The 19190-nt window shown below is 40.6% G+C and overlaps 1 protein-coding gene across 1 annotated transcript; it reads left to right on the top strand.

Moving 5' to 3' along the window:
- Positions 1–3804: 3804 nt before the first annotated feature.
- LOC113604623 (collagen alpha-1(I) chain-like) lies at positions 3805–10002 on the top strand. The gene is made up of 3 exons (XM_053216146.1): positions 3805–3901; positions 4033–5004; positions 8205–10002. The coding sequence occupies exons 1-2, from the start codon at positions 3805–3807 to the stop codon at positions 4758–4760; spliced, it is 825 nt and encodes a 274-aa protein (XP_053072121.1). The 3' UTR covers positions 4761–5004; positions 8205–10002.
- Positions 10003–19190: the final 9188 nt, after the last annotated feature.

Below are 19190 nucleotides of genomic sequence, written 5' to 3'. Positions count from 1 at the left end.
CAAGATAGAAATTAAAGCATAAAAAGGTTTCATCTTGTGTTTGATCTTCACCAACTGATAAACCTATTTTATCTCTTAGAAGATAAGTTAATGAAGAAAAAAAAAAAACAATACTCACAGCTTCTTCATAAACTCTCAATCCCTCTATATCTTTTTGAAAAGGTTAATTTAGTCGAAGCACATATAAGTTGAAACTTAATAACTATATTTTATACTGTTGGAAGAAAACTACTTAATATAGCTACAAGAAAAAGAAGTCCTGAAGAAATGGAATGAAGGTATAAATGTACAGAAAGTGGATTAAAATACCATAATAACCAGTATAACCACTTGGTGATTGTCAACCTTCAACTATTACCATAAAACTTAAGCTAAATATAGGCACATTATTCAGGAGACTCTTGTAAAGAACCTAATATTGATCCTATGGTTTTTAAAATAAGAATTTAAAAGTTAGTGATTAAAGCATTTCCCCAAATCTTGCAATATAGCACACTACCACTGTCATTATCGAGAGTCAGAAGGCTATCCAGCCAATATTTCCCCCGTTAAACTTGAACTCAACTTCCGTAGTGTGTTACATGATCCTGCCAGCCAGATAAACTTAACTGAAGAGGCTCACTAATGTATACAGTCTTGAGCACTTTTTTAAAGTTCTAAAATACAATTTATCTATTTATTAATATACAGACCTGCCTATCTACATATGAATATATAGAGAGAGAGATGGAGTATACGGAAAAAAACATAAATGCACTTGGTTTTCTTTGCAAATATATATATCACATAAGCAATTGCCATACTATAAACACTTCTAACCTATTTTGCTAAATTAACATTGTTGTTCCTAGCTGACTTTAAATTATAAGAGTTAACCTGCTCAAGGAATTTTATATGTTTAACAGTAATAAGAAATTAGTAAATCTCTGGTTCTTATATTTTTAAACATTTAAACATGACATAAAACTGTCAGCATTTGATATTGAAATCCTTTTGTTTTTGCATGTGTGAAGGGGTATGGAATGCGATGTGTTTTAAATCCACAATAATTTAATCTGTGTGGCAATAGGCAGAATAAAATCAGTTCCTTCAGAAGGTAATGTTATTATTTTACAACATGGAGAGTTCCAAACCTTCCTTAATATTATGTGAATGCAAAGGAAATGTAGTTTTAGAATGCACAATTAACTACTTTTCTAAAGACATTACCTGATGATTTAGAAAATAATGACATATATGTTATAAACATGAGTACTCAACATAAAGCATGTTTAGATCAAATGATTCTTGGTACTATCTTTTCCAATAGCATCCCATCTGTCTCAAACGACCTTAAAATGTTTGGTACAGAATTGTAATTTTAAATTGCTAAATAATGATATTAAAATAAGACCTAACTTGATTCTTCCAGACTAGTTAAGCATAGTTCTATGCCACAGTAAAATCGACAGCAAATTACAGCGAAAAAGCAGAGAAAGAAGATAGGCAGAATAAACTCCAAGACCCAGCTCTTTTCTGAAACTGTGCAACTAATCCCTGAATTTCGGTATGCCTTTGCTGGTTTGTCTGTAAAACGGGCAGCCTATTTTTCTCTCTTAGCTTCAAAGTTCATTGTCAGATACATGACTGGCTGTAAAGTTTTTGACTTCATGTGGGAAGGCAGATTAACTCCCACACCATTATTGTTGCCATAATTACCAATGTACAGATACAGGCAGCTTTGGAAGATTTCTGCCTTTCCACCTGAATGTGTGCTTAATGTGCTCAAGGAACAGCAGTTCCAAAATTCAGTCCCGCATTATTGGGAAGGCCAATGAGCACTTCACCAGGATTCCTAAAAAAGTTTTACCAACTTTTTCCCTTCAATTTCAGCTACAGTAAATTACTCCAAGAAATAAGTATTTCCCCCACCTTCGTTGTAAACCATAAACCCAGTTTCATCCAAACTATTAAAAAGTAATCAGACTGATGTTTACTCACTTTTAAGTACAAGTTCATATAGTCTTTTAAACTATAACACAACAGTCAGACTTTCATTATGGCAGAATGCATGGTTTCCATAGGAGCAACGACGTTTCTGACATAAATACTCATACTCTAATCTGACCAAGGGACTATTTTTAAAAAATGCTTTATGGAAGCAAAAGGCTTAAAAAATTGAGGTCTACAGATATACTCCCACTATATTTCAGTTGGCATGAATCTTTTTTTTTTTCTTTCATTTAGGACAGAAAATCCAGGATCTCTCCTAAAATTAGAGCTCCATGCACTTTTTTTTTTTTTTTTTTTTTTTTTTTTTTTTGGCATCCTCGTGATTGAATCGGGATAAATGAGTGCTCCATAGGTTCCAGTACAGTTTTCCACTGCTCCATCTGCTGGATGTGCCTACACCTCCTGCACCAAGTGGTAACCTCTAAAAAGTAATATGAACTAATTCAGCAGGTGGCTTCTAAAGGCTCAAGCACGTTGCTTGAGAAACTTACTGTGACTTTTTAATTCTTGTTTCACTGAGAGTTCTTACCTCACTGTAAAATAATAATGGCAATAACCATAAATAGGAATCCACAGTCGTCGCTGAAACACTAACGCCGAGAAGATACGCTTCACAGTAGTTGACCGAATACGAACAAGAAGGAACCAGGCTCCTCCTTAGCAGGTTTGCGCCCTGCTCCAACCCTACCGATTTTGACATTTATCCTCAAGGTCCTACAGTCGTTCACCCAAATCTGGACCTGACAATGACATGCACAAAAGTTTTAAGAAGATCTGTAAAACCCGTCTATCAGGCAAACATCTAAATCCCACCAAAGAAAATCATGCGTCTCCAGACTGTGATTTACCGAGCGGTTAAGGGGCCCGTAGCTCTGTCCGCCGCAGCATCTTTGCAGGCAGCTCGAGTGTCGCGCTCTCGGACCAGGCAGCCGCACTCTCCCCTCCTGCGCCTGGTCACAGACGGGACACGATGCAGCTGCCGCCACCGGCCAGGCCGCTGTCCCCGCCGCCGCCGCCGCCGCCGCCGCTTAAAACCGTGTCCGCTGCTGCAAAGAAAGGGTTACTCCTCTCTTGGAGTCTAGTGGCTGCAAACTTCCCCTGCGCTGTTACATCTACCTTTTTTTCTGCAAACTTGTACGTCCTTCGGCGCGGAAGGGCCAAGCAAAACCGCTACAAGCATCCCAGGGAACATCGGAATAAAGGACACCCCCGGAAGGTAAGACCTGCGACTCGGCTCGGAAACGCGATTTTAAGCCAGACGGGAGACACCGCTTCCAGCGGATGCCCCGCGCACCCCCCGCGGCTCCCTCCGGCGCGCGGCGCCGACGCCGCCTGCCAGGGCGGCCGCAGCGGCCACGGGCAAGTGCGCGGTGCAGGTAAAGTTTGACAAACGATGACCCCTCCTGCAAAGGGAAGCGGCCAGGCAGCCCCCAAATACTCGCGGGGGCGCGGGGGGCGGGGGTGTGAGGGTGGGAGCCGTGCGGGAGAGAGCCACGTACCTTTCCGCGGGCGCCAGGCGCGGAGGCTGAGCAGAGAGCGTCGCTGGAGCTGGCGGGGCGCGGGTCCAGCCCTGGCCGCGGGCTCCCTCCCGGGGCGAGCGCAGCCGCCGCCGCCGCCGCCGCCGCCGCGCCTGGGCGCAGGGCCGAGCGGCCGCCGCCGCGCCAAGGGCGCCGGGCAACGCCGGGCAACGCCAGTCACTTGGCCCAGAGAAGTTGGGCAGCCCGGTCCGCGGCCTCGGCAGCCGGCGAGAGCAACACGTTTAGTTTGAACTTTCCAGCTCCAGTCCCAGCAAATACACACGCACGCACACACATGCGCGCGCGCGGAGGACCTCTCAGAGGCGAGCGAACAGGCACCGGCGGCTCTCTGGCCGCGTCTCTCTCTCTCCCTCGCTCTTATTGGCGCGGAGGTTATTGTTTTATTTATTTATTTCCTCCTCCTCCTCGCTCCGGCCCCCTCCCCGCGCCTCCCGCCCTCTCCTCCGCCTCCGCCTGCCCCTCCCCCAATCTGCGTGGCCGGCCGCGGTCGCTCCAGCTGCAGCGTGGCGGGGCTGCGCGCGCGGCTGGCGGAGGCTGCGGCGGGCCCGGTGGGTGCGCGCCCGGCGGGGGCGCGGGGGCCCGCGGAGTGGGGCGGGGCCCGGGGCGGGAGAGGACGCCGGGGCGGCCTGCGGGGGGCTGTTTGGGGGCGGGGGGGGGGACGAGAGCCAGTGGAGGCGAGGACAGGACGCCCCCCCCCCCCCGGCCGCCGGGACCGTGCGGCGCGCGGCGACGGAGAAGCGGGCGAATGCTGCGCGGCGACCTCCCCGCCCGGCCGGGGAGCCGTGCGAGGGGCGGCAGCCTCGGCGATCCCCGACCCGGCTGCAGGCTGCGCCCCGCGGGCCGGAAGGCTGCGCCCGCTCCTCGCCACCCTTCCCTCCCCTCCCTGAAGCCTGGCCAGACCCCTCGGGGACGCTCAGAGGCGCACCGCCGCTGTCTACCCGGGGAAGACGCGACTTTGCTGTTTTTGTCTTTTGGGGTTTTTTAATGGTGGCTGTTAGGCTTCCCCCGCTCCCCAGCCTTCCTGTCCCCGACGCTCGGGAAAGGCGCGTTCGCCCCGGGTGCAGCACCGGGCACCGCGACCGGGCGGGCTCAACCCTGGTAGGAAATGAAGTGGGTGTCTCCAGACCACAGCCTCCGGGCGCCGCTGGGGGAAGCCTGCGTGGTGCTCCAAATCCACCTGCAAGCCCCGGGGCGCCAGGGTCTTTGCTGCCACCGCTCGCCCCAAAATGAGCTCTCAAGCGTCACCTGACCGCTGGTGCCACCGTCTTTCCGGGCCAGTCTGCCTGGTTCCCAGACCTGCAGGAGAGATGACCTTAAAGCCGGCCGCCCTCCCTCACCCCATTCAACCCGAGAGCTGGGCTGGAAAGAGCCCGCTTCTGATTCAGTGAAATCGCTGGGCCACTTCACTTGCGTCTTCCCGACCCTACTTCGGAGAAGCTTCTCCAACGCAAACCCCTTCCAGGCGTCCCATTCGGTAAACCTTTTTGTTTGCTTATTTATTTTTATTTTTATTGACTTTTTTTTTTTTTAATTTAAGGGTTCACGATTTCAGTCATGGAAAGGGGACAAAAATAAAAAGGAAATAATTCTAGAGATACATAAATCGACACGGCCAGTGAAGTACATACACTCTATCCCAAAGGCTACAATGCAAATCTCGCCACTTGGATTTGCAAACAGGGTTCCTGTCTTAAGCGATGTGTCCTCCAAAGTCCTAACAGTCTTGGGCTATTTTTTGACTGGGACTCCAGGTATAGAAACACTATGACACTACAGTACTTGTCATGATCTCTTATGTGTGCACTTATTTTTTAAATCACTATTATTATTATTATTATTATTATTATGAATTTTTTCTTTATTTTCTGACCAAAAATACTTTCCAATTTCTCTGAAATGTATATGTTAGATACCCATCCCTTAATGCTTTAGATCTTTTCTCAGCAAGTCCCTCTTAAAGGTATAAGTACTCTTTAAAGACCTGACATTTAACATATCTACTTTACCTTTTCATTGACAGCCTGAGTGAGTCCCCCCAGAGGACAAGGAACAGGGGAGGTTCCGAAATGGGAGAAAGTGGGGAAAAAAACCCCAGGCTTCCAGCCTGATGTTGCTCCATCTGTAATGCACACTTGTCATTTCAAGGAGGATAAAAAAGCAATGTCAATATATACATATCCAACTCTTCCCTTGTTCTGGAAGCACCATCTTACAACTGAGAAAAAGGGCCACCCATTGTTGAATCTAAGACCCTTCTACTGAATGGAAGGAAGAATCTTGAGATAATCCCTAAAAGCAGAAAAGTGGCTCACTGGTCAGCTGAGCGGTGGTCATGAGGGTCTGTGGGTTTCTGATGACATCTGTGCCAGTAAGGTAGTTAAGATTTTTACTCAGATCTTGAATGGACCACATATAATTTAAACCCACGATTTGGAAGCATTTGTATTTCTCCCTCACTCCAGAGGTAGCCAGCTTCAAATATGGGGAACACTTATTAATACTTCAGTTGAGCTCTGCATACAACTTCCTCTGAATATAGATATCTTTTTTTTTTTTTTTTTTTTTTTTTTACCATTGTCTGAACAACAATTAGAATGGCATTCGTCCAGGGAATAAAACTGTTCCTCTCCTTACCCTTTCCACATAAACTTGTCCCCAGTATGCTCCTAGTCTCTGATGTCCAGAAGTAGAAATGTCCACTGCGAGCTATTGTCCAACTATGATGACCATGTTCACGATCAACACAAAACACACATTTGGTGCCAAGAAAGGTAGTGACTCTAGATTAAACAAATATCATAGTCCAAGATTCTGGATGGAGAAAAGAGTAAGCCAGAAATTGATATTCATCATCACAGTAAATTACTGAATTTGTAAAATGTCTATTTTCTGTGAACTTCATCTGTTTCAAAGACTATGTTTGTACCCGCAGCATAAGGCATGATTCGTAGGAATTAAAAAATACACGTGGGGTGAATTAAAGTTACAAGAACATAGAAGTGGTGGATAGCCTTTTTTATCTGTTACGGGTCACTGAATCAGAGGAAAATAATTATTTGTAAATAAGTATATAAATGTTATGTAAATTCTACACGGAGATAAGCAAATAACAATGTTTTAAGAGATATTTTGAGAAATTCCAAAAGAAAATCCACTGCTTTATATTAAATATAAAAAATATATGTAACTATTGGATTAGTTAAATTTATTTTAAACTGTTCTTCAGTATCTTATTGTGAGCTAGGAAAATGAAAGTAAATGGAAAGGATGAAAAGGAAAAAGGGAGATGAAAGATCCAACAACAAGAGAGGAAGCCAATGAGGTGGGAAGGGGTGTCATGGTAAGAAGCAGGGAGGGAACAGAGAGGGAAATGGCTCAGAATCCTTTCATTTCTGGGCATAGCATCAACAATCCTCAGAAAACCCATTCTCACATCTCTGCTTAAAATCTGGAGTTTATGGGAGTTTGCTTAGACCGTGGGTTGCTTGTGTCATCAATGATAAAACTGCATCAAACAAGATTTTCTCATGTTTTCATAAAAGGTCACTGAGCCATAACTCTTGTGTGGTGAAAAAAAAACTCTAGTCCAAATTGGTTTTTAACTTGTGAATGCACATTGGCAAGTCAAACACCACCACCCCTTTTCCAGAATTTCTGCTCATAATTTGCAACCAATAATTGTGTGTGTGTGTGTGTGTGTGTGAGAGAGAGAGAGAGAGAGAGAACCTGTGTATATGTATACACATTATCAACATCTAGCCTGACTCACTGTAATATGGGATCATCCAGGTTACAGATAGATAATCTGAAATTCAAATCTAAAAGAGATTATTTCGTGGTTAAAGAAAAAAAAGGCATTGTGATTTGGAGTACTCAGGGCTAATACTAAACTATTCGCGTGTTTCAAAATGAGTCCCAAAAATCACTGAAGAATGCATTCCTAATACTTAGCATATTACATATCTCGCTTCTCAAATTCTTCAGCATTTATAATTTTTGTTAATCTTAAAAAAGTCTAAAACTATAGACTCCTCTCTGACACATATTTGCACATTACAAGGAAGATTCTCTAGCCAGTCATCCAGGATTCCATTTCCTACGCTCACCTCAATTGTCGAAGTTGAGAAGGAAGTATCCTGTTCCCCAAGTTCCCCTCACCCCCCCAATCTCAGTCATTTTTCCTACTTCCGGCATCTTTAATCACTATATTCAGGACGATATTAGAGCAAAGATCAGGGAGTCTTTGGACAAGGTCTTCAATTATTATCTCAAGTGGGGAAACAGAAGGGCAGTAGATTAGCTGTTAGCAAACTTAAGGTTATAGAAATTCTGGGCAATAAGAAACTTAATCTGTCAGATAGGCCAGTGCCATTTCTCTTTATCTGTGTGAAAATAAATAGAAACTGTGTGCCAAGTGTGACTGTACTTAATCCTGTGCATATGAGCGTGTGCATATAGTCGTCCTTAGAGTCAAGGTGTCCAGCCACAAGCCTCAACCTCATCAATCTCTTTCTTCCTTCCTTCCTATCTCACAAACTGGCCTCCTTTAATTCTTCCTTATTGAGTTTCTTCCTTCCTCTTCAGGACCCTTGCAAAGACTGTCCCCTCTGTCTGGAGCATACCCATTTATTTCCCCCAACCACCCACCTAAGCTGATGCTTTTTCATCTTTCAGCTCCACAGGAAGTCATATGCCATGGATGACAGACACTCCCTCGATTGATTCTGGACCTCCTTTATGTGTTCTCATGAGACCCCCTCTACTTTTTCAGCAGAGGACACAGGACGGCTTGGCATTTCATACACCTGAGATATTTAATGGACACATTTTCGCAGGCTTTGCACTATAAATTCCACAAGAGGAATTTATCTTCAGCTCTTAGCACAGTGCTAGTCACAACCAAGTACATACCTATTAAATGACTGCATGAAAGAAAAATAGATACAATTCAGGAAAGCCATTGTCTGGGCCTTGGAGAGCTGTACAACCGGGACATGATAGAATAAAAAAAGATAAAGGACTCATTTTACCCTGTTTACATCACTTATGGAAATCTCTGATATTTTTCAAAACTCCTACCATACCTTCAAGGATAAAATACATCATTCCATAGAAACCATATTTTGAGGCAAGTACGTTTTTGAAAATAATTACCAAAAATGAAATAGAGAATCATAAAGAAAGGAGATCAAATTATAGCATTTTGACATTCTAAATGAATCAATCCTTCATCTTGGTCAATTCTGTGAGATATTTTCCTCGTTTATGCTTTGATTGTTTTGTCTTAATAAAAATATTCAACTATGTTCTAAGTTAGTTTTAGTGTGTTCTGTACAAAGCTGGGAATGCCTTGGGGAAAATTTATATTACTGTTAATACAGAGTATATGAGTAAGGAATAATAGACTAATTTAAATGAAATTTGTAAAATGCAATGATTTATTATGAGATGACAATTATACTGCCACAGCACTTATTAAAAAAGGAAAAATTAATATGAGCCTTCTGATTTCAGAAGGGTCCGTGAATGTGACAGAATATGAAAAGTACCTGTTAAGATCAGAAATTTTGAGAGAGGACAGTAGAAAAATGGGCAGTTAGGATGAAGTTATAATGCAAAAGATCCAGGTTCACAATAAAGGGTGTGTGAACATCTTCCCCCAGTAAGAAGACAAAGTTTATGCTCTAAATTTCCACTTGTATTTAACATCTGCATTTTATGATCTGATTTGCTTGTTTTGTTTTATTTATCTACTTATTTTGAGACAGAGACAGAGAGAGAGTGCATATGTAAGGGCAAGCAGGAGAGGGACAGAGAGAGAACCTCAAACAGGTTCCGCTTGGTCAGTGCATCGCTTGACTCACAGCTCCATCCCATGAACCATGAGATCATGACCTGAGCCAAAATCAAAAGTCAGATCATTAAGAGACTGAGCTGCCCAGGCGCCTCTGATTTGTTTTGAATGTCATCATTGGGAATCATTTGGCATGAAACAGAAGTGAAAATCTGAAATTTGAAGCATTTATGATATTCTTGATTTTACAATTCAGGGAGTTAATGCTATTTTTTTTCATGGAACACACCTAAAAAGTCCTGTAAACGTAAATATGATTTACAAATAGATACATTCATGAGTTTTTAATGTAAATAAAGGAATTGTATGCTTTGAAAAGTAATTTAGTTTTTCTTTTTGATAGGGAGTTCCACAAATGCATTTGAAATACTTTATTTTTCAAAATATTATTTAAACATTATTTCCCTTATATGTAATGACATATATTGCCTTAGTTTTTTTTTTTTTTCTTTTTTACTGTAAAGTGGAGCCCATCTCAAAATGTTCTCTCATTGATAGAAGGATCCATCAGGCTAACATTAACCATGCTGAGAGCCAGCTAATGTCTTTTCAAAAGGTAAAATACCTCATAGCTTTTGGGAGAACTTTTTCAAATATGACTTTTAATATTTTGCCCTACCAAAATTATCTTTAAGACTAAAAATTTGTGGGGCACCTGGGTGGTTCAGTTGGTTAAGCGTCCAACTTCGGCGCAGGTCACGATCTCATAGTTTGTGAGTTCAAGCCCTGTGTTGGGCTCTGTGCTGACAGCTCAGAGCCTCGAGCCTGCTTTGGATTCTGTGCCTCCCTCTCTCTCCACTCCTCTTCTGTTTGTTCTCTCTCTCTCTAAGAAATAAACATTACATTTTTTTTAAAGAGTAAAATTTTGAAAGCTGTGAATGAGAAGGGAATAGAGGGATCAAAACTCAGTAAAGAACTGAGTATCACAAGTGGATCCATGTTGCCCAGGGCCCACCATAGATTTTTCAACCAGTAACTAAAATACATGTTAACCTATCCGACAAGAGAACACATGAGAAGTTTCAGGGAAAGAGAAGCAGACAAGGAAATTTTATTGTATACTCTGTGAAGAAAACTAACACTGAAATGACGCTATCTATCTGGGGCTGGAACGAGAATGAGGCCAGTGAACCTCCCTCCTCAGGTGCACGCACAGAGTGGGGTGAGTTGAGGGAAACACCAATACTGGATGTAAGTAATATTTAAATACTATATTTTTAAAGTTGTAGTGAAATATATGTAAGATAATATGATTTAAATGATTTTAAGTGTACTATTCATTCAGGGGCATTAGGTTATGCGATTGTTGTTAGGCAATCATCACCACCATCCATCTCCAAATATTTTTAATCTCCCCAAACCAAAAACTCTGTACCCATTGAACACTGATTCTCCAACCACCCCACTCCTCAGCCCCTGGCAACCATGACATCACTCTGTCCCTATGAATGTGACCACTCTAGAAAACCCATAAGTAGAAACATACATAAGTGGAATCCTTCTGTGATTGGCTTGTTTCTCTTAGCAGACAGTCTTCATTGTTCACCCATGTTGTAGCATGTGTTAGAATTTCCATACTTTTTAAGGCTGCATAGATTTCTGTTGTATGCATAGATCACATTTCATTTATCCATCCCTCTCACCGTGGACACTGGTTATGGAAATGGATGTACAAATGTCAGTTCAAGTACCCACTTTCAGTTTTGGGGGTATATACCCAGAGATGGAATTATTTATACTAATTCTGTGTTTAACTTTTTTGAGAAAATGTCATGCTGTTTTCCACAACAGCTGCACCATTTTGCATCCCCATCAGTGGCGTATGAGTTCCAATCTATCCACACCCTGTTCAACACATTTTGTTTCTTGTCCGCCTTCCCTTCCTTCCTTCCTTCCTTCCTTCCTTCCTTCCTTCCTTCCTTCCTTCCTTCCTTCCTTCCTTCCTTCCCTCCCTCCCTCCCTCCCTCCCTCCCTTCCTTCCTTCCTTCCTTCCATAATAGCCATCCTAATGGCTGTGAAACAGTATCTCATTGTGATTTGGGGTTTGCATCTCCCTAATTATGACTGAGGTCGAGCATCTTTTCATGTGCTTATTGATCATTTGTGTATCTTCTTTGAAGAAATGCCTTTGCGCATTTTAAAAATTAGGCTGTTTGTTTTCTTTTTGCCTTGTCGGAGTTCTTTATATATTCTTGATATTAAACCCTTACAGATACATGATTTTCAAACATTTTCTGTCATTCTGTGTGTTATCTTTTCACTCAGTGTCCTGAGATGCACAAAAGTTTTAATTCTGATGTAGTCCAGTTTATCTACTTTTCTTTTAAATGCAGTATATACTTTTTTTTAGACTCTTAACAAATATTTATTGAATGGATGAAAGAATTCAGGTAATTTATGGTTACACACTTATTACACATAATGCTGCAATAGACATTATTGTAGTTAAATTTTCGTATATAACTTTCAAATTTTTTCGTAGGATGAACTTCCTAGAATGGGGTTTCTGGGTCAAAGGAATTATATACTTTTTAAAAATGTTAACTAATTCAAAACCATAATGAGCAAAACATCCAAATTTAAAAGATATACAGGTCAGTATCACTAGTGTTTTCTTTGCCTCAGGTTCCAATATGGCTCTATACAGCATTACTCTGTGTATTTTCTACACTATGCATTGTGAAATGTAAGAAATCTTATGGGTGCAAATACTACTGTTAACACAAGTACATAAATTATGTAAAAAAGATTCTACAGGAAGGGTTCTACACTATAACACAAATAGTACCGGGTTAATGTAAGTTCACAATTCTCTTTATTTGGGTTCTCTGTATTTTCAGAATAAGATAAGATATAAAATTCAGGTCTGTATTTTTAGCTTGGTCACTTTTCTTCCTTCCTTCCTTCTTCCATTCCTTCTTCCTTCCTTCCCTCTTTCCTTCCTTCCTCCCTTCCTTCTTTCCTTCCTTCCTTCCTTCTCTGTACAAATGTGATTATTCTTATTAGTTAGAAAATGGTCTTATTTATTGGTGGGAATCACAACTGGAACACTACCTCAGGGGAGTTACCGCAGGAGGAGATGCCCTAGAGAGCAGGCAGCAAAGTCTGTAAAAAACTATTTTGTGCACGCTGTTGTGCCTAACCCTTTCTGTCACCGCAAGAGGCCATATTTTCATATTAATCAAGAGACTGCAAATCTTCCGAAAGCTCATGGAAAGTTTGGGATATTAATAGATTTAATAGATTTCTTTCTAAATGTCAGCATATGGCACTCTAAAGATTCCTTTTGTCTGAACCACTAGTGACTATACGTAGATTTACCTTGCTGAACAGAGCATACACATTTCTCATTGTTCTACAACTATGTACCTCTACTTTTGTCAAATGAAAACAATAAACCAGATTAATGTAAGTTTGTTTCTTTGTACTGTTTTCCATTGTCAAACACTGAGACCTTCTTTTTTAAATGATTGGATCAATGGTGGACTTTGTTTTGAAGCTTGTATTTAAGAAGGTATTTAAGAAGAGTGCAGTTCATGCTCTTCACATCCTTAGAAATCAGTCCTCAAAGACCACAGCACCACCTGTCAATCCAGCAGACACCGCCATGTAACAACAAAGACCATGAAAGTTGCTTGTCAACTACTTTGAGTTGGAGCAGTTTACTTTCTCAATAGATGAGAACAGAGGACTTTTTCTTTTTTTTTTTGAACAAAATGAAACTGAGTTTTATAAAGCCATCTGAATCTTTTTAACTGCTTTCTTTTAACACGCACAGTAAAATCTTTCATGTGAATTTCATTAAGCTTCAAGGTCATTTAGGAGAAAATGGTAAGCATATCAATGACAGAAGTGCTTTGCATTCAATGCCTATCAAATAAATATGTGTTAATAATAGACTCTTCCATTCATTTCCTGTTATTGCCAGCAGATTTGGAAAGAGATCATAATATACGAGATATTCTCTCATTCTCTTTTCTAACTAGGAACACATCTACCGCAGAATACATAATGTTATGTTGCTGCGGTTATTTTTACTTTCAGTAAATAATAAGAGAGAGACAGGGTAAATAGTCTATTATTCTCTTAACTGATTTTTCATTTTAACTGAATGTCCAAGATTATCCCATTAATTTTAAGAGAGAAATATATTTATTTCCATGATCCAAGATTGGACTTTAAATCACAAAGATATTTTATAAGTATATTAAAATCACAGAAATCCACAATCTGAACATGTTGCATTTTTGTAATATACATTCACAGTTTTAACTGAGACTAATGTCCCCAGCAGGGAAATATATCTGAAAAGTAAGATATCCTTTTAATATATTTGTATTTTTTAATTCCTGAAATAAATTCACTTGTGTGGGCAAGAATCTAAGTTCTTAGTTAATTTTTTTATATATGCTTATCTTGAAAAATTATATTGCAACAATACTTAATTATATGTATAATGCATAGTAAACTTTATGCAAACTGTGTTATACAGACATGTCAAGATACAGAAATTTTTACTAATTGTGAATTTCAGATATGGTGCAACTTATTGGAATTTCAATCATGATCGTGAAAAGAAAAGATTATCTTCAAATTAGTACATAATCAGTGTTATAAATAAATTTGTAACTAGTGTGCTATGTGGCTTGTTAATTGTTATAGCTTACTGATCACTGTGACTTGTACATAAAATTTTGAAAACACATTGCTAGTGGAAGAAAATCTCTGCACCAAAGAAAAAAATCTCTTTAAGTCAAAATAATGAACAAAACAAAAAATGTTTTTAGGACTGAGGTGACCTGATATGATATTTCTCAAAGACAAAAGGATAGTAAAGTCCTGATTAACTAGAATGCTCCAGAATAGCTGGTACAATTTGTTACATTTTTGATTGAGAGTTTTAATTGGCATAGCTCTTCTTTCAATTATTTATTAATTTCTTACCAATGTATTAGAATAGTTCCACCCTTAGTCAAAAGGATAGTAAACATTCTCAGCAACATGCTTTTTAGCTAAATTTATTCATTTTTTTAAGCATAAATTGATTTTAGGCTTGACCATTAGAGATTCAAAGTTGAATAATCCTAGCTTACTATCTGTTGGTATCTCACATTTAGACATCCATCGGAAATGTCAAGAGTCAGAACACAATATACAGTGGCCAAAACAGGTGTTACCGAACTTTTAATCTTTGACATTCTGGTAGGTAAAAATCATATTCACTATAATTTAATATTAATTTATTAGAATCTGTTCAATCATTTGCATCTTTTAAGGTCCATTTGTAGTGTTGAGATTGTGACTCATATTTTCACACTCATTGCCCATTTTTTTTTTTTTTAGTTGGGATGTTGTTTTTTTCTTAATAATATGTGGAAACTGTTTATATATTCAACTAGGATTATGGTGAGTTCTTTGCCAGATTTTTTATTAAAACAATAGTCAAACTTATTGCTTTAATTTACTGTTTTTAAATATCGTATCATACTTAGAAAAGTTCTCTCTCTTCCAGCATTTTATATGATTTTTCTAAATTTTCTACTCTTCTGTACATTTATTGTTTTTAACATTTAAACATTTAGTTATTATGATATACAGTGTCACTATGGATATAACGTATTCCTTTTTTCCTAGAATTTTCTCAGTGATTTGCAGGTCACTTAAACAATCTTAATTTAAAAAAAAGTGTATTTATTGATTTTGAGGGAGAGTGAGCACAAGCAGAGGAGGTGCAGAGAGAGAGAGAGAGGGACGGAGAGAGAGAGTTCCAAGAAGGCTTCGTGCTGTCAGCACAGAGACTGATGTGGGGCTCAAACCCACAAACCATGAGTTCATGACCTGAGCCAAAACCAAGAGATGGACCTTAATTGACTGAGCCACCTAGGAGCCCTGGTCACTTAAACACTCTTAATGAAATTTGTCTTTTTCTGGATTTCTAGTTGATTCAATTGATTTGAATTTCTATTCATATTTATTATTCCCCAGTTTTAATTCCTTTGTCATTATATAATATCATAATTTATTTTACTACCTAAAACAAATACTACTTCTCCTCCAATCCAAATTCCAAGTGGTTCATTTCTCCTGACCTACTAGAAACAAGGCACAACTAGATGAAATGAGGTCTTGGGTATTTTTTTGGATCCCAAGAGAAAGCTGGTTTGCAGTTTTATTCCCTGAGGATTGAGAAACCACATGAAAGACTAAATCAGACATCTCAGCCAAAGCTGGCAATTGGTACATTCTTGGAATCGTTTATAAAACAGAGACTTTCAAAAGTCCCTGCGGAAGACCAGTATTAGTGCCTTGTGGATGTTGAGCTTCTCTTATTAACAAGAGAACAAGATGATGTGGAACTCACAGACTGATTACTCATTTGTCTTGAAGCTGAATGTATACAGAAGCCAGAGACAGACCAGCCTCCTCCAGCTGTCCCAAACATGGATGGACACCTTGCCCACCACACCACATTCTGTCGCCTTTGTGGCTGGTGACCCTAAATGTAAACTCAGATCCACATCTGCACCCCAGTTCCCTGGAAAGCAAAATAGCCACAGATCTGAGAGGGTCTCTATTAGTTCACTATTGCTACTATAACAAATTATCAAAAATGTAGTGACTTGAAACAATGCAAACTTAGTTAGTTTAGAGTTCTTAAAGTCAGAAGTCTGAAATGGGTCTTGTAGGGCTAAAATCAAGGTGTCAACAGAGCTGCATTCCTTTTGGAAGTCCTGGGGTATCCAGCTGTATTCCAGGAAGCTCATTGCTCTTTCCAGCTTCTTTTTTTTTAATTTTAAATATTTTACTTATTTATGGGAGAGAGAAAGAGACAGAGTATGATTGAGGGAGGGGCAGAAAGAGGGGAGAAACAGAATCCGAAGCAGCAGGCTCTAGGCTCTGAGCTGTCAGCACAGAGCCTGAGGCGGGGCTTGAACCCATGAGCCCTGGGATCATGACCTGAGCTGAAGTCAGATGCTTAACCATCGGAGCCATCCAGGCTCCCCACTCTTCCCAGCTTCTTTTTTTTTAATTTTAAATATTTTACTTATTTATGGGAGAGAGAAAGAGACAGAGTATGATTGAGGGAGGGGCAGAAAGAGGGGAGAAACAGAATCCGAAGCAGCAGGCTCTAGGCTCTGAGCTGTCAGCACAGAGCCTGAGGCGGGGCTTGAACCCATGAGCCCTGGGATCATGACCTGAGCTGAAGTCAGATGCTTAACCATCGGAGCCATCCAGGCTCCCCACTCTTCCCAGCTTCTTGAGGTCACCAGCATTCTTGACTCATGGCCCCTTCCTCTACTTTCAAAGCCAGCCACTTAGTTTCTTCTGATCTCAATCCATCCCACTCCCTCTCTCTCTTCCTTCTGGATCCTGGTATCACTTCCTCTCCCTCTGATCATGTTGTCGCATAATTCTCTCCAACTGTAACTCCTCCTGCATACCTCCTAAAAGGGCCATTGCTAATCATCTTGCCCAGACAGCTCCTCGTCTCAAGATCCTTAACTTAATCACCAGTGCAAATGTCCTTTTGTCATATAAGGAAACATAACCATAAATTCCTGAGATTAGGATGTGAACATCTTTAGGGATCATTACTTAGCTTACCATAGGACACAACAGGACAAAAAAAGAAAGATCAGTCACAACATTCTCATTGAAATATAGCTCTTACAGGAGTGAAGTGAAAACCTAAAAGAAAAATAGGAGCACTTGAGAAAACTCAGGAACAGTAATATGCACACACCCCCAGATATGCCAGTGCTCACAAAACTTCTTTCCAATTAAACAATTAAGTAGGCTATTGCAAGAAAAGGCTGTCAGCCTTGAGACCAAATTCAGATCATGAAAGATAAAGGGCAAAAACATAAGGTGATGGAAATCCTGAAGGATAATACAGTGACTGGAGGGCACATCCAGGAAACCCATAATAAAAATGAAAGGCATTCAGGAAGATAAAATGGAACAGATGGAAGAAAGGAAATAATTAAATAATAGGAGATAATTCATCTGTGATGAAAAAAGACCTGCGTCTACAGACTGCGAGGGCTCGCTGAGTTCCAGAACGTACCGACGGGATAAGACACACACTTGGCATGTCCCACAAACTTCCTGAATGATGAGGAACAATAGAAAAATAACACAAGCACAGGGTGAAAGTACAGACTTCTTATAAAAGAAAAACACACTAGCGTTCAGGATTGTCTTTTGCAACATTGGGTGAGAGACAGTAAAACGGCATCTAGAAGCCCATACGACTGTGCAACCGTAAGTCGCCTTGCCCACTCGAGATACCGCTCATGTATCAGAAAGAAAGAAATATTTTAAGACCATACAGGAAATCATTAGAGCGTATCACTCATGTGCCCTATATGAAGAAAGTACTCGAGGAAAGACTCTTAACACAATAAAGAATTGATCTGAGGCAGAACCCTCAGGACGGGGGCACAAGAAAGCAAAGAAATGTGTGAAGAGCACCTCATTATACACTGCCGTGGACATATGTGTATAACTGAACATTAATCTACTGGATAATGAGTGACTGGCCAGGAATACATAATACAATTGTGGAATAAGGGCCTTTCTAACAGAAGGGACAAGCTGTTGATGAAATTCTAAGTACCACATAACCCAGCAAAACACAGGAGTTTGAGGAGAAGCAGGAGCTGATAGAAACGCAAATGGCTTCCAATGTTGTCATCTGGCAGAGGTGTGTGTACCAGTGCAGAGAGAAGTAAGTGTTTGGGAAGCTCAATTTAGTGGGACAGGTACAAGTACCAACGAAATACAAACTCTCAGAGGAAGAAATCGGTAGCATCTTGTTTTCAAATATGCTGAATCATAGGGCTCTTAATCCGCGGGCAGAGAAAAAGAAAGTGATAATGGAATAGAAAAGTAGAACTTTGTGGATCAAACCAGAAGCATCAGGAAAGTGATAGATAAAATTAACTCACTGGCCTCCGTCTCTCATTGTTGCAGATCCCTAGGTCTCATCCCCTTAGATCTGCTTCTGTTCTCCATCCATATCACTCCCTTAGTGAGGAAAACTAAACTCAAGGTTCCAAATACGATTTATATGCTAATTATTCCTGAAGTAGTATCTATGACCTGGAACGTTTCCTCCAACTATACACGGATTTCAAAACTCAACTTCTAATAATTTGCTCCCCAACACACAAGTATACACTGAAAACCACCTATTTCACCGTCCCCTTGAGTCCTTAGAGCTGCTGCTACCCGACTATGTCTCACCACTTTGATGCCGCTATGGTCCCACCACCTTCCTTCATTTCCTGTGTGGAATACTGTCGACTGTCATGCTTTAATGCATGTTCCCCCCACTCCGTCTCTCTTTCTCTCCCTCTTTCTCTCTCTCCTCCCTCTCTCCTGCTTCTCTCCTTCCCTCCTTCTTTCTCTCAACAATGTTATTTATTTTGAGAGAGAGAGAGAGAGAGAGAGAGAGAGAGAGAGAGAGAGAGAGAGAGAATTAGTGGAGGAAGCGTAGAGAGAGGGAGAGAGAGAATCCCAGGCAAGCTCCACACTGTTAGCAAAAGAGCCTGAAGGTGTGCTCATTCTCAGGAACTGTGGAATCATGACCTGAGCTCAAACCAAGAGTTGGACGCTTAACCGACTGAGCCACCCAGGTGCCCCTCAACATTATTGAGATATAATTCACATACCATAAAATTCACACTATGAAAGTATGAAATTCAGTGTTTTTTAGTATACTCACAGAATTGTGAAACCATCATCACTATCTAATTTCAGAACATTTCACCATCCCAAAAGAAATGTGTTCCTAGGGGGAA

Source organism: Acinonyx jubatus, chromosome B1, assembly GCF_027475565.1.
Source record: "Acinonyx jubatus isolate Ajub_Pintada_27869175 chromosome B1, VMU_Ajub_asm_v1.0, whole genome shotgun sequence".
Taxonomy (NCBI): Eukaryota; Metazoa; Chordata; class Mammalia; order Carnivora; family Felidae; genus Acinonyx; species Acinonyx jubatus.
This window is presented reverse-complemented; position numbering and strand designations above follow the sequence as displayed.

Coding starts and splice junctions, on each gene's coding strand:
- LOC113604623 (XM_053216146.1), top strand. CDS start 3,805: ATGCGCGCGCGCGGAGGACCTCTCAGAGGCGAGCGAACAGGCACCGGC. Junction 3,902..4,032: donor TCGCTCTTATTGGCGCGGAG/GTTATTGTTTTA, acceptor CTCCAGCTGCAG/CGTGGCGGGGCTGCGCGCGC.